At 38.4% G+C, this 14,373-nt stretch overlaps 1 protein-coding gene across 6 annotated transcripts in view; it reads left to right on the top strand.

Moving 5' to 3' along the window:
* ADGRG6 (adhesion G protein-coupled receptor G6) overlaps window positions 1–14,373 on the top strand; it is a 136,619-nt gene that overhangs the window by 101,260 nt on the left and 20,986 nt on the right. For 5 of the 6 annotated variants that reach the window (XM_033406081.2, XM_004263759.4, XM_049695574.1 and 2 more), the window contains 7 exons: window positions 916–1,035; window positions 2,672–2,717; window positions 4,205–4,311; window positions 8,967–9,094; window positions 10,026–10,294; window positions 11,474–11,570; window positions 13,702–13,985. In XM_033406081.2, the coding sequence (XP_033261972.1) occupies window positions 916–1,035; window positions 2,672–2,717; window positions 4,205–4,311; window positions 8,967–9,094; window positions 10,026–10,294; window positions 11,474–11,570; window positions 13,702–13,985 (1,051 nt within the window). The remainder of the gene's footprint in view (window positions 1–915; window positions 1,036–2,671; window positions 2,718–4,204; window positions 4,312–8,966; window positions 9,095–10,025; window positions 10,295–11,473; window positions 11,571–13,701; window positions 13,986–14,373) is intronic. The other variant, XM_049695575.1, reaches the window with a different exon arrangement.

The following is a 14,373-nucleotide window of genomic DNA, read 5'->3' as shown; positions in this document are numbered from 1 at the left end:
AAATTTATGGCAGAGTGAAAAAAATGTAAGGGTTCTATGGTACTCCCCTCACACAGGGAACAGCATAAGAGTATTTTTAAAGGAAAGGCTGGGTATCCCCAAGCCGTAGCCACTTTATTGAGAGAGACCACACAAATGTAATAAAAAGCTATATTCTGGATTCTGAGAGCTAGGTAGCATTTAAGGAATCCTGTATTATTTCAAAACAGCTGAGTTATAAGCTGTTGTAGAGAAATTCAGGAGGCTCAACAGGAAACACAAAGGGAAGGAGAAAGTGGTGATGGTCTTGCTGGAGAAACAGTCTACTGGTCCCAGCCATTTTGCAGCACAGATTTGATTTCCTGACATCCTTATCTTTGAAGTGGAAGCTACAGATGCTGGCAAGTGTGCAGCCAGAGATGGTAAAAGTTCTGGTGGGGCTTTAATCCGGTAGAATTACATCTAGGTTTACGTTAGTAAACACTCAGATTGTTGTCATGGACATGAAAGATGAATTGATTTTTATTTTTCACACCATATTTCCTTGGTACTTCTCTAAAGGAAAACAACTTCATTTATTTTTTAGGATAGGGAAATGATCTAATGATTTCATAGCTTTTTATGAGTGTGTATTATTTGTGGGTTTGCATTGTTTCAGATTTTAAGTGGCTGGCATCAGCCACAACAGTGAAGAATGAAGTTTTATGAACATCGCCTTACAGCATTGGTTCATACTGTTCCCTCAATGTATTTATTATAATAAGGGAAATAGCAGAGCTCTTTCAGGAAAGCTAGCAATTTGATCTTATAAACAGGATGTTCTATAACTGAAGATCTTAAGTGTAAAAAGTGCTGACAGATTGCTTATTTTGGAGCACCAAAATAAAATAAAAGTGTGTACTTCTGACTAATACACAATTTTTTTTTCTTTAAAAGGATGTAGGAACCAAGAAAGGCACCTTAGTGAGTTATGTGATGGCATGCAGTATTGGAAACATTACTATCCAGGATCTGAAGGATCCTGTTCGAATTAAAATCAAACATACAAGGACTCAGGTAAGGAAAAGCTACAAATAGCCATGGAACAGAGGCAGACTGTTTGATAGAATTGTGGGGCCTTTTTTAAAATACATGATTAGAAGTAACTAGTACTTTTTTTGCAGGGGGCAGTTTTCCACAAAGGCGAGACCAGCTAGTCAGGTAGTGCCGTAATGTCCTGGTGAACAGTGGCGGCAGGGCAGGGGTGGGATGGGGGCAGTTAGTCTTGTCTAGGATTCAGTCATCTGAAAGAGAGTAAGAGTGAAGGAAAGAGTCACACCTTTTGAGAAACAATGTATAATTACTTCAGCTGACTTAGATGTAGATGCACAGTTGTGTCATTAAAGGTTTTGGTTGTCTTTTTAAAGCCAGAGAATACTGAAACTAGGAAAGCAGAAGGGAAATGGGAGAAACAGAAGAGAGTTGACATTTTTTGGGAGCTTAGCAGTTGTCTAAAATCTTGGCAAATGTTGTGCTTTTTTTTTTTTTTTTTTTTTGCTTCATTACCCTTGCTGTCATCTGTTTATTTGATAAAATTATGTGGGGTTCTTATTGTCTTAAATGGCCCAACCACAGTTTTCCCCTGATTTATAGAGGGTCCCAGTCATGATTTGACCATTAGGCAGGCAGGAAGGCAGGCGGGAAGTGAGCTGGCTGATAAGGACTAAGGCTTGGAACTGAAATCTTCTAAGAATTAGCCCTGCTTTGTCACGAAACCTCTGAGACTTCCCTGTTCTACCCTTTGGCCTCCTTTGTTTCAGCTCCTTCATCTATAAAAAAATTTTTATTGTGGTAAAATATACATAACATAAAATTTACTATTTTAACCATTTTTAAGTGTATAGTTCTGTGGAATTAAATACATTCACGTTGTTCTGCAACCATCACTACATCCATCTCCAGAACTTATTCATCTTCCCCAACTGAAACTATGTCCCCATGAAACAACAACTCCCGTCACCCCTCCCGCAACCCCTGGAAACTGCCATTCTACTGTCTCCATGAATTTGACTACTCTGGTATCTCATATAAGTGGAATCATACAGTATTTGTCCTTTTGTGATGGGCTTATTTCACTTGGTACTTTCAAGTTCCATCCATATTATAGCATGTGTCAGAATTTCCTTCCTTTTTAAGCCTGGGTAATATTCCATTGCATACACATACACACACACACACACACACATTTTGTTTATCCATTCATTCATTGATGGGTACTTTGGCTGTTTCCACCTTTTGGCTGTTGTGAGTAATGCTGCTGTGAGCATGGTTGTACAAATATCTGTTTGAGTCCCTGCTTTCAGTTCTTTTGGGCACATACCTAGTCATAAAGGAGAGTTTTGAAGATGAAGTGAAATTTTAGTGTAAAGAGCCTTGCTAAATGCTGAGAATTACACTTTATGATGAGACATAATTAGTAATCTGCAGGTAAATGGTAACCTGATTCCTCTGGATTTATAGTTGATTTCCATTTGAAGTCTGTGAGAGCAAACCCCTAAACTGCCTGCCGTTCTTTGGTCATATTGCCGTGACTAATTATGACCTATTTCTTTGTGAAAACCTTAGCATTTTTACTCGTTTCCCATGTTCAAATTGTATGATTTTTTATTTATTTGAAACACAATTTCACATGTTTGTTCTTATGTTAATACAGGCTCTGCCTCATCCCATCTGTGCCTTCTGGGATCTGAACAAAAACGGTACGTTTTAAAATATTGGCTGTCTTAATAACAACTGAATTTTCAACATCGTTAGACACCCCCGTTTTCTTTAATTCCATCCCAAATCAGAGTGAGTCACAATGTAAGTTTGAGGGCAACTGAGCTGCAAAATTTAGTTTAGGTAGCTTGGGAAGCGAATTCTAATTTCTGTAACTTTTTCTTCATTGCAAGAAGAAATAGGCAGACTTGACTTTTGTTTTAAACAAACCGCCTCTGATTTCAGTTATTTATAAACTATAGCTTACGTTTTTATTGCTACTTCTAGATGAATGTCAATGTACATTTGACCACATTCTTCTAGGACACTTCTGAGGAGGGTATTTGATGTGCACAAGGCCTGCAATTTCAAATCCAGCTTCCAGACCACAGATTATGGGGGTAAATCATATTAAGGGATTGTAACTATAGGATTGGTTATAATGGATACATGTTACTTGAAAGAATTGAACTGCCTCCAGAATGACATTTGACAGTCAAGAGAGAAAGGCAGAATTAAGGGTAATCACTAGGTGTGAAGTGTGGAGATGTCTGTGAAGGGAAGGGAAGTGGCAAAACCGCCCACCTCTGCCCTATAAGCGTCACCTTCCCTTGGGGTTCCCCAGTGGGATTATGGTGGCCCAATCAAACAAGCGCCAGTGTCCCAAACCTCTTTTTTTGATACTCCAGTCTTAGTTGGGAAGTTTTTCTTGTTGTTTGGTTTCTAGTTGCAGTTTTGAGAAGATCCTGATTTACTAGCTACATAGTTAAAAATGATATCACCTTGTAGTCTTAAAATACCCTTCAAATATATGAGTTGTTCATATTCCATAGCATACCGTAAAGGTCAGATAAGATGCGTTAAAGGCATTTATAGTAAATTGTCTCTGTGCGTGACTGCTTTGTACATAACAGCATGTTCCAAGGAAGCTGACCTCCTTTGTTCTCATGTCTTCACAGAGATATAGATTGACCAAGGGGGTAAAAACTTGTGCTGATCTCTAGAGACTTTGTTAGTATATAACATATTTGAAAAGGGATACTCTTTTTATGGAAGTTGACTTTAAAATATATTAAATAAATAAATTATATATCAATTCATATATTAATATATTTATGTTCAATATATATTTATATTACATATAATCTATTATATAAATATACTTAAATAAGTAAAATACATGTTGAAATATTAACATGTATTAAAATGTAAAAACTGAATTTTTCGCAGACCCCTGAAGCACTTCAGTAGAACACAGTTGAAAACCACCACCTAACCTCTGACTGCCCACCTAGCACTAACATTCTATGATCCCAGGAATCGAAATTCTTCCGTGTATTAGCAGCTTTCAAGATAGTATCCATTTTACAGATAAACTGCAAAGCAGAAGGGTCTGAGGCATATTTCCCCAAGGGAAAAAGCTCATCCATTACAGAGAAGGGACTGACCTGCTGTTATTTTCACACTGTTTGTTGACTTCCTCCTACAGAAGGTTCTGGATTTTGGAACACTTCAGGATGTGTCGCACACAAAGATTCAGACGCCAGCGAGACGGTCTGCCTGTGTAACCACCTGACCCACTTTGGGATTCTGATGGTAGGGGAGGAACATCTAAACACATTTTGAAATGACATAATTTTGGAAGGCATATTTCTTTTTGTGAGTCCACCTTTTTAGATTATGTGTTTGGGGAAATTTTCTTCCTGATAATTTTCATGTGTATCCTGAATCTTGATTCTTGATGAAGAATCTGTTGAGAGAGATCATATGTTTAAAAAGTGCAAGATAAGTATAGAGAAGAATCTTACTGTTTTTTTTTCCTTTGGCTTTAACGGTAATGATAAATAATCCCAGAAACAAGAAAATCACCATGAAACCCTTGAATTAAGAGAGAAACAGAGTTAGGGAGATGGAGAGAGAGGGAGGGAGGGAGAGACAGAAAAGTTAAAGAGGAAGAAAATGTCGGGTTTTACTAACATGGAAGGGTGCTATGAAAAATTTCATCAAAAATTTTCTTTCTTATAATATGTTATCACTTGTATGTTTGAATGTTACTTTGTACCAGGTACTGTGCTTGGTGATCCAATTGTTACCCCCAAATGACTGCAATCCCTCTCTAGAGATCACAGCCTGTTAGGCTAGACTAGTGACTAGGATAGCACAGAGGCTTCAAGCCTGCAATGGAGATGATGGGTGTTACGTTTCACTCACCACTAGGCCTTCATATCATTCTTTCCTTTCTTTCTTCCTGCTTTCTTTCCCTTGGCCCTAGTTTTATCTCATTAGCCAGCCTGTTCTACAGTTTTAAGCAGAGATTAGATTGCGTTGATATGTTTTTTCAGCCCACCAAATTTTCAAGAGCCACCTTACAACCAGCAACTTGTGCGACGGCATCCACAGACTTACACCTTTACCTTATAACCTGATACGCTTGTGTGTCTGCAGACACTTTCCTGGTGCGAAGTACACCCTCCAGATCATAACAGAGCCATTGTTTCTGTATAGCTTCCATAAGCGTGATCAAACCAAATTTATTTTTTAGTTGGAGATGGGAGTAATGTGTACCGAGGCAATAAAGCTTTTCGAATTCGAATCAGAGACATCAAGATATGTTTATCCCGTCCCTTAAATCTTACAGCTACTTCCTGTGGGACTGGAAGGAAGCAGCGAGGAACTGTGGGATGCAGTGATTGGCTCATGGATCTACCTGGCCTATGTAAATGGCCATTGTCATATAGCAACCGTGCACGTTGTAATTTTCCTGACAATCCAGTACTTAAAGCTCTGAGGGATAAGACCAAGTCATTTAAAAAGAGGACAGTCATACAAATACTGCGTGATTCCTCTTATTTGAGGCATTTAAAATAGTCAAAGGTATAGAAGTAGACAATAGAACGATGGTTACCAGGGGATGGGGGGAGGGATATATGGGGAGTTGTTTAATGAGTATATAAAGTTACAGTTATACAAGGGGAGTAAGTTCCAGAGATCTGCTATATAAAATAGTTAATAATACGGTATTGTAGACTTAAAAATTTGTTAGGAGGGTAGATTTCACATTAAGTGTTCTTACCTCAGAAACAAAAGCAAATGAAAAAGGAACACAAGAAACTTGTGGAGGCGATGGATATAGTTATTACCTGGATTGTGATGATGTTAACACAAGTGTATACATAAGTTCAAACTCACCAAATTGTATACATTAATTATGTGCAATTGTTTCTTTACCAATTATAGATCAATAAAGCTGGGGGAAAAAAAACAGTAAAAAAAATAAAGAGGACAGTCATAAAAAACAGCTTAACTTTCCCAAAATATAAATGTTTTCATTTACTGCCAGACCATGAAAATGAACAATTAAACTATAGCATGTTTTCCCTAAGTAATTAAAAATAAAACCCTCAGTTTTCTTCCATATTCTTTTTCTGAAAAGTGACAGCATCATTCTTTCATAAAATGCTTGTTTTGCATCATTAATCTTTCAGGTATGTAAGCTTTAGCATAATTCATTGAATTATTTCAACTGCATGTGTGTTTGAGCATGATTGTGTGTGTCGTAAGTCTAATATTAGATAAATAGATAACAGTAACACAGTCACTATTTAGAGATGACCTATAAGTAACCAAGGTTTGGCTTCCTGTTACTTTGAATGGTTAGTTTTTCCAAATATTGTTTAAATGTTGTTATGAGTTTGTAATTATATATTACTTTTTCTGTTGTCATTTGATTAAATAATTAGTTTTACATGGATATGTGCATTTTTCAGTGCTATTTTTCCATTTTCCACTGCGGCTGCCTTTATAAGATTCTAAACTTCTGGAAGAAAAACTTCCCAGAATTTATCTTTTCTGGTGATGTGCCCATATCCTTTCAGCTTTTCCAGATCACCACAACCTTGTTAAGAGTCTTTCTTGATGTATAAACTCTGTATTCACTTGTGTAAGATATTCCCAGAGTCTACCTTGCCCCATGACACATTCACCATATGAGAAATTTGAAAACATACCCCAGATTCATAATTATATCTTCTAATCTACAAATGTATGAAAAATTTCATATCCTCCGCTACGTTATTTGTAGTAAAGCTGATTTTCATATTTTTAACATTAGTACATTCTCATGTTGGCTAAATCAGAGGAATCAATATTTTCATATTCTTCATTCTCTAAAAGTATAAAACAGCATGAGAACTGTGTGTAAATGTATAACCGTAAACAGCATTATTTTTTTCAATTTACATTTTAAATTGTGGCTTTAATTGTGACTTGCAAGTATACTGCCTCCTCTAAATGGGAGCCGTAGGTTTTTCAAGAGGCAATGACAAGTCCTTTGGAGGTTCCCAAGATATTTCTCTGACCTCGTCAAATCCTGGAGGAACCGAAATGTTGGTCGGGGTAAAAGCTACCAGTGAGTCAAGTGCCACTGACTCAAACCCCATCCCATGTGCTGTGGGAGTCCCACTTCCTCCCAGTGTTTTCAGGGATTCCCGGGAGAGGAGGATAGGGACGGTCCTCTCTGACCTGAGTCTCTGCGCCCACTGAATTCCATCACTTTGTGCATTTCTTGGTGTTACAGGGAACCTGTTACCAGCTCCTCCCTGCCTCAGTCAAACCTGGAACTGAGCCCCGTCTCATGAGTTCACACACGTACACTCACACAGATACCACTTCCTGGAGGTCTTTGTTTCAGTAGCAGATTTTATTGACATTTTGGTGAAAAGTAAAGAAAGTTAACATTATAGAATGAAAACTTATAACACAAACTTTTTTTCGTAGTTTAAGACCTAAAAGTTTAAACCAGATATTCCTTTTGGAATATGTCCCTTCTCCAAGAAGGCTCCGTTTTCAAACATCTGCATAATGGAGATGCCTTTCTCCTCCAACCAAGGCTTGAGTGGTTGGTCTTCATTCAAGATTTATCCCTAACCCAATTCTACATTTAAGGAAGAAAAGAAAGATTTTCCTACCAGGCCTGGACTTTGCAAGTCTGCCTCCCTCTGCACAGTGAAATTAAAATTAAGGCTTCGTATTCACATGCTAGAAAATGTTGACTTTTTCCCCTCACAACAACCCCTAACACTTTTAAGTGGCACCCTTTCAGGTCTATAGGTATCAAAAAACTATGACCCCCAAACTCTTGCTGGCTTCTCACTTATGAAAAAAAAACCAAAAAAAAAAAAAACAAACAGAGACCACCCCACCTGATACATACCTAGCTCTGAAATGACCACAGTAAGAGCCTCAGCACTCTTCTCTGACTGGGCAGCCACACACCACCGCCAGCCTCTGGCTGTCTCGGCTGAGCCCCTCCCTACCAATCAAAGAACCCAGGGCCCACCTAAAGGCTTGGTCACGGGGCCATGGTGGCCTCCATTTTCACTTGTGTCCCTAGCCTTGCAAACGATAGGAAGGGTCTGGTCGTTTATTATGCATGACAATGACCTCCTCTCCAGTTTGTTAGGGCCCCAGTGGTTTTGCTCTTCTAGTTATACTGATGTGCAAAGAGCTTGGGTAACAGGGTAATGATTAAAAAAAATGTGCAACTCTCTCAAATAATGCTACATTTTTGTTTCATGGAGTGATCCACAAGAGTGCAATAAACGGAAATTCCAGTACAGGCATATCTCAAAGATTTTTTTGTGGGTTCAGTTCCAGACCACTGCAATAAAGCAAATATTGAGAGAAAATGAGTCACACGAATTTTGGGGTTTCCCAGTGCATATAAAAGTATGTTTATACTATACTATAGTCTGTTAATGTGCAATAGCATTATCTCTAAAAAAGCAATGTAGATACCTTAATTAAAAAATGTTTATTGCTCTAAAAAATGCTAACCATCATCTGAGCTTCAGTGAATCATAGCAGTAACATCAAAGGTCACTGATCACAGGTCACCATAACAAATATAATAATAATAAAAAGTTTGAAATATTGTGAAAATTACCAAAGTATGACACAGAGACCCAAAGTGAGCAGATGCTGTTAGAAAAATGGCTTGACTCAGAGTTGCCACAAACCTTCAGTTTGTAAAATGCAGTTTGTAAAATGCAGTTTGTAAAATGCAGTATCTGCGAAGTACAGTGTAGGGAAGCACAATAAAACGAGGTACGCATGTCCTGATTTACACTGTTGTTTTTAGCCCCTAAGATTGAGCTGAGATTCTAAGGGCCATCAGTGACCTTTCTAATAAAACAAATCACCGTTTTCATGAAAAGAGAGATTCTTACAACTGCTTCTCATGTTTTTGGTAGGACCTTCAAGGAACTGCCTCACAGTTGGATTCAAAAAACACTAAAGTTCTCACCTTCATTACCAATATTGGGTGTGGAATATCTGCTATTTTTTCAGCAGCTACCCTCCTGACATATGTTGCTTTTGAGTAAGTATTTGTTTTTTCTGTCTGCCAAGTCCAGAGCTAACTGTCCCAGAATGTGAATAAGAGAATTGCCTCAGCTTTTAAAAGCACATATACACTTTGTGAGTCACGTACAGTGGTTCAGTTTTAATGTTCAGATTTCTTATAAGATATATCACGAATTTCCCACCTTTAGAATCTTAATTTATAGTTACTATATTTCTATTTAAAATGTATTTAAGCCTGTTAGAGATGATTAGCATTTAAGTAAATAACAATTGTATGAAATGCTTTTTACATGGTAAAAGATGAAAACATTTGCTTCACAAATCTTATAAAATTGGTTTTGAAACAGGAAATTTTTTTTAAAAAAGGGTCCTGACCTTATTAAAAATCAAGAAACTTCAACAAATTTTAGGGAAATTGCTTTTCAACAAAGATACCATTTTTTGTAAATCTAAAATTTTTCCTGGATTAAAAAAATCAGTCTGGGCTTCCCTGGCGGCGCAGTGGTTGAGACTTCGCCTGCCAATGCAGGGGACACGGGTTCGTGCCCCGGTCCAGGAAGATCCCACATGCCGCGGAGCGGCTGGGCCCGTGAGCCATGGCCACTGAGCCTGCGCGTCCGGAGCCTGTGCTCTGCAACGGGAGAGGCCACAACACTGAAAGGCCCACGTACCACAAAAACAAAACAAAACAAAACAAAAAAAAATCAATCTGTTGTAACCAGGTAGAAATTTTGGAAACAGTTTTGAAATAAAATTAGTGTTTAAAAAAGTCTTTATAATTTGCTAAATACTCCTATATCTTTAGCCCTCCTCCTAGTGGAACCATGTCATAAAGATGGTACTACCTAGGCTATTGCAGAGCTGTATAAGATACGAATTTACTGCCTGTGCTTAAAAGATTTATTTACAATATTATTCTCATATATCTTTCTTTTGTCCTTTATAAGAAAATTACGAAGGGATTATCCCTCCAAAATCTTGATGAATCTGAGTACAGCCCTGCTGTTCCTGAATCTCCTCTTCCTCCTGGATGGCTGGATCACCTCGTTTCATGTGGATGGACTTTGCACGGCCATTGCAGCCCTGCTGCATTTCTTCCTTCTAGCTACCTTTACGTGGATGGGGCTAGAAGCGATTCATATGTACATTGCTCTGGTTAAAGTATTTAACACTTATATTCGCCGATACATACTGAAATTCTGCATCATTGGCTGGGGTAAGCCTCCTAAATTTTGTTTTCTTTTTTTCCATCATGGAAATCACTAGGTTCTCATAGGAAAATCCTATTTTGAAAGAATAGCACTGCTAAAAGAAACTTCAAAATTGTGAATGATGTGGATGTGATGTACATAACCTAAGGAAGGGGCTTCCTCAGAACGGTGTTTTTAAAAACTGTTCAACATTCCTCACTAAAGTCAGGAGTAAAGGGAAAAAACCCTTGCTCTCCTGAGTCACCACCACCTTATTTCCTGTGTCCAGAGCCAGCCCACGCAAGTCTGAAGAGGCAGCTGGCAGACAGTGGTGCATTTCTATTATATTTCAAAATAGAAAGGCCAGCTCAGACTCCTAACTCTACTCGCCCTAAACACATGCCCATGTCTTGGAAACCTGAGCAAGAAGGTTATTTTTGTGTGTGCAACCAGAATACTGACAGAATTCTTGCTTTGAGCTTCTTACCATGATTCCTCAGCCACACATGGACAGCTGTGTTAGCCTGTTTGCAGTCTTCTAATTGGGCTCCTTTATCTGGGTTTTGTATTGGGCCAGGCATTTTCGAGCTTTCTCACAAATCTCTTTTTCAGATTGCCATGTAGAAATGAGATGTTTCCAAGGTGTTTAGTACCACCTTAGGAGGCAACGAAAGCACCTTTCAGGGAATTCAGGTGGCGTAGCGTTTCCCCACTGAAATATACATGGAAATACTATATTGGCCCTCTTGAGAGAAAAGACTATAAAGACTTTATGTCCCCATTGTTTTCCCCCCAACTTTTTCTAAAGACTTTTCTTTCTATAGAAAGGGGCAAAATGAAGCTGTAGTTACCTTCTTACCTGAACTCAGGCAGTCTGACAGGTGTCATTAATGAAACTACATTTTCTGGTGCAGCATACAGTATAAATCAGGTCCTGGTACTCTAGTGGGTACCAGTAAGCAAACAGAATATTTAAGTACCTGTCATTTGAGAGTAGGTTTAGATTGTTTCTAATTAAAGTCGGATGTTTCACACCACAAAAGCGATTTTATTGTTGTTTCTAACCAAGTTGCCTTTTCTAAGAAATTTGATTCTATGATATGCAGTGTTTTCTTTCTTTTTTTCCCCCTTGCCATTATCAGTCTTATAAAGCAGTCTACAGATGCTTCAGAAAAGTTGTTTCTATCATGGTCTTGTTATAACAGGTCTGCCTGCCTTAGTGGTGTCCATTGTTCTAGCAAGCAGAAACCAAAATGAAGTGTATGGAAAAGAGAGTTATGGAAAAGAACAAGGTGATGAATTGTAAGTAATAAAAGCTTGTTGGGAATTTATTTGTGATGAGTATATATCCTCTGTTTGCTGAAGTTTAGTGTGAGTTTCCATCCCAATAGTGAGTGAGCTTCTATTTTGGAAGGTTAAAGTGTACTTGCATGTCTTTGCCAAGGTCTCTGCTACACCACAGATGAATTCAGTTGAATGCTCTGAACTGTGTGAGCTGCTTTTCCATATTAATGTTGTGCTTTCTCATCGGGGGGAATTCAGAAGAAGTGTAAGATACTATCTTCTAGACACAGAAGACCTATTCTATCTGAGGAGATTCTGTAATACTCCCACCTCCTTAAACCACACACATCTTCGAGAGAGTTAAGTAGCAGCATCGGACAGTGAAGGATTCAGTGCCAATATGAGTGTTGTGTGGAAGTGGAGAGAGTGGATCTTGAATAATTTGGAAATTTCCCTTCAGGCTGTGAGATCACTGAAGCTAAGGTTTTTAAACTCTTCAGTTTTGGCAATTAGTTCTCTTGTATTTTATGTAGTACATGGTACTCAATATTATTATTTGTTGATTGAATGAATTACTGAATGAATAAAGAGTTTATTCCAGACTGTGATGCCACATTTCTGTGCACATTTCATGGATGGATAAAAATTTTATATCCAGTCAGTATCCAATCCTGTGCCATTCCTCCTGGCCTTCCCGTTTATATTTCCAAAGTAGCAGTCCAAAGCCTCCACAAGAACTAGTCGGAAATAAAGGATCTAGGTCAGGAATTTCAGATTCTAGGGGAACTTCCATATGGAAAGAAAGATTAGCTCCAGAGACAAGCAGTGTCATTTGGGGGACCTTTAAAATAAGATATATTAAAAGTAGAAGTCAATACATATGTTCTAAATAAGGGAACTTAAAAAGTATGTGAGTCAACTCTTATAGAACTTTAAAGTACGACTTATTAAGTTGTTGTGCCAGCAACAACTTTCATTAATTGAGCATTTACTATATGCCAGGAATCAGGTTATAGGACTCAAAGATGTTCAAGACAGCTTTTGCCTTTGTGAAGGTTGTGTTCCATGGTGAAAGACACAACCAAAATGATGACCACTTACATTCGAATTTTAAGATTAATTTAATTGTCTTAAATAATTCTTCTAATATATTTTGGTACCTAAGAACTTCCATAGTATTAGTTAGGCACTGGGGCATCCACAAATTGCAGTATTTTAATTTTACTCTTAGTTCCCTTTAAAATTACTCTCATCTATTTTCCAATCTATATCATTCTGAATATCAAGTGTATCCTTCCTGATCTCATAAGGATGTTATGATTGATGTAAGCCTTTTAATTGTGTATGAGAAGTGTCAGCATAAGAATATCAGCGTTCTACAATAAGGTCTTGCCTCAACTAAGCCAATTATATTAATAGGAATTCTTTTGTCCACAGTAATGGAATCCACAATTACGTGTGTCTTAAATAAGTAGGAGTTACTCTTCTCACATGATAAGACATGATAAGATTTGGAAGAAGGCAACAACTGGCATTAATTTTGTGGCTGAAAATGTTAGGACCAGCAATTCTACAGCTCTCTTGGCCTTTCTTTCCTCGATATAAGATGATGACTACAGCTGCAGAGCTTGCATTCATGTTTGAAGCAGAAAGAAGGAATAAGGGCTTTGCCAGCTGAGTCTGTCAAGAATAGGTGTAAAAAATCCTTAGCAGACTCTGCTTCCATTATCATTTTGTAGAACCATGTCCACATGGCCCTCCTTTAACTACAACGGAGACCGAGAAAGTTTCCCACCTTCAGGAGTGCAGGCGCATAAGAGAAAGGGGGTAGACATGGTTTGGGGTGAGCCAAACAGAGTGTCTTCATGCCAAGTCAGAGTTCAGGAGACCACCTTGTTTTCTTAACTGTTGACTTAAATAACTAGGTATTAAGAGGATGACTATCCAAAACAAAGCAAGAAACAAAAACAAAAATCTATGTAAACATTGAGGAAGAAACTGAGGCCCAAGAAAATGAAGTGACTTTCTAAAGGCATTTGAGGAAGGCCCAGCTATGAAATCTGCAGAAGCCCAAACTTAGCCAGGAGGAGTCTTAGGTAAACAGGGCATGATGATAAATCTCGTTCTTTCTTGTCTCTTCTCCTTTAAGCTGTTGGATTAAAGATCCTGTCATATTTTATGTGACCTGTGCCGGGTATTTTGGACTCATGTTTTTCCTGAATGTCGCCATGTTCATTGTGGTGATGGTGCAGATCTGCGGGAGGAATGGCAAAAGGAGCAGCCGGACGCTACGCGAGGAGGTTCTAAGGAACCTGCGCAGTGTGGTCAGCCTGACGTTTCTACTGGGCATGACGTGGGGGTTTGCTTTCTTTGCCTGGGGACCTTTGAATGTCCCTTTCATGTACCTTTTCTCCATCTTCAATTCTTTACAAGGTAAGATAAATGGTAACCGCACCATTTTCCCTTTCTAATTTTACCATATTTGCAGAGCTTCACTGTTGGACAGATGCCATGCTAAGTTTCTAAGTCACTATCCCAAGTGCTGAGCACAGTTCCAGGCACAGGGTGGGTACTCGTGAAAAAGACCTTGAATGGAGAGAAGAGGTAGAACATCAGTTTGTTTATTTGTTTTCAGTGATATATATACCAAGCACCTAGAACTATGCCTGGAATATAGTAGGTGCTCAATAAATATATGTTGTTGCGTGAGTGGATGTAGGCAAGGAGGTGCCCAATGGGAAGTGTAAAGAGAGGCACAGATGAAGTTTGCTTTCTTTACAGTTTTGCTGAGTGTTGGTGTTCTCCATGGAACCATGTGGGT

Source organism: Orcinus orca, chromosome 12 (assembly GCF_937001465.1).
Source record: "Orcinus orca chromosome 12, mOrcOrc1.1, whole genome shotgun sequence".
Lineage (NCBI taxonomy): Eukaryota > Metazoa > Chordata > Mammalia > Artiodactyla > Delphinidae > Orcinus > Orcinus orca.
Note: the sequence above shows the minus strand (reverse complement) of the source record. Positions and strands in the feature narration are given on the sequence as shown.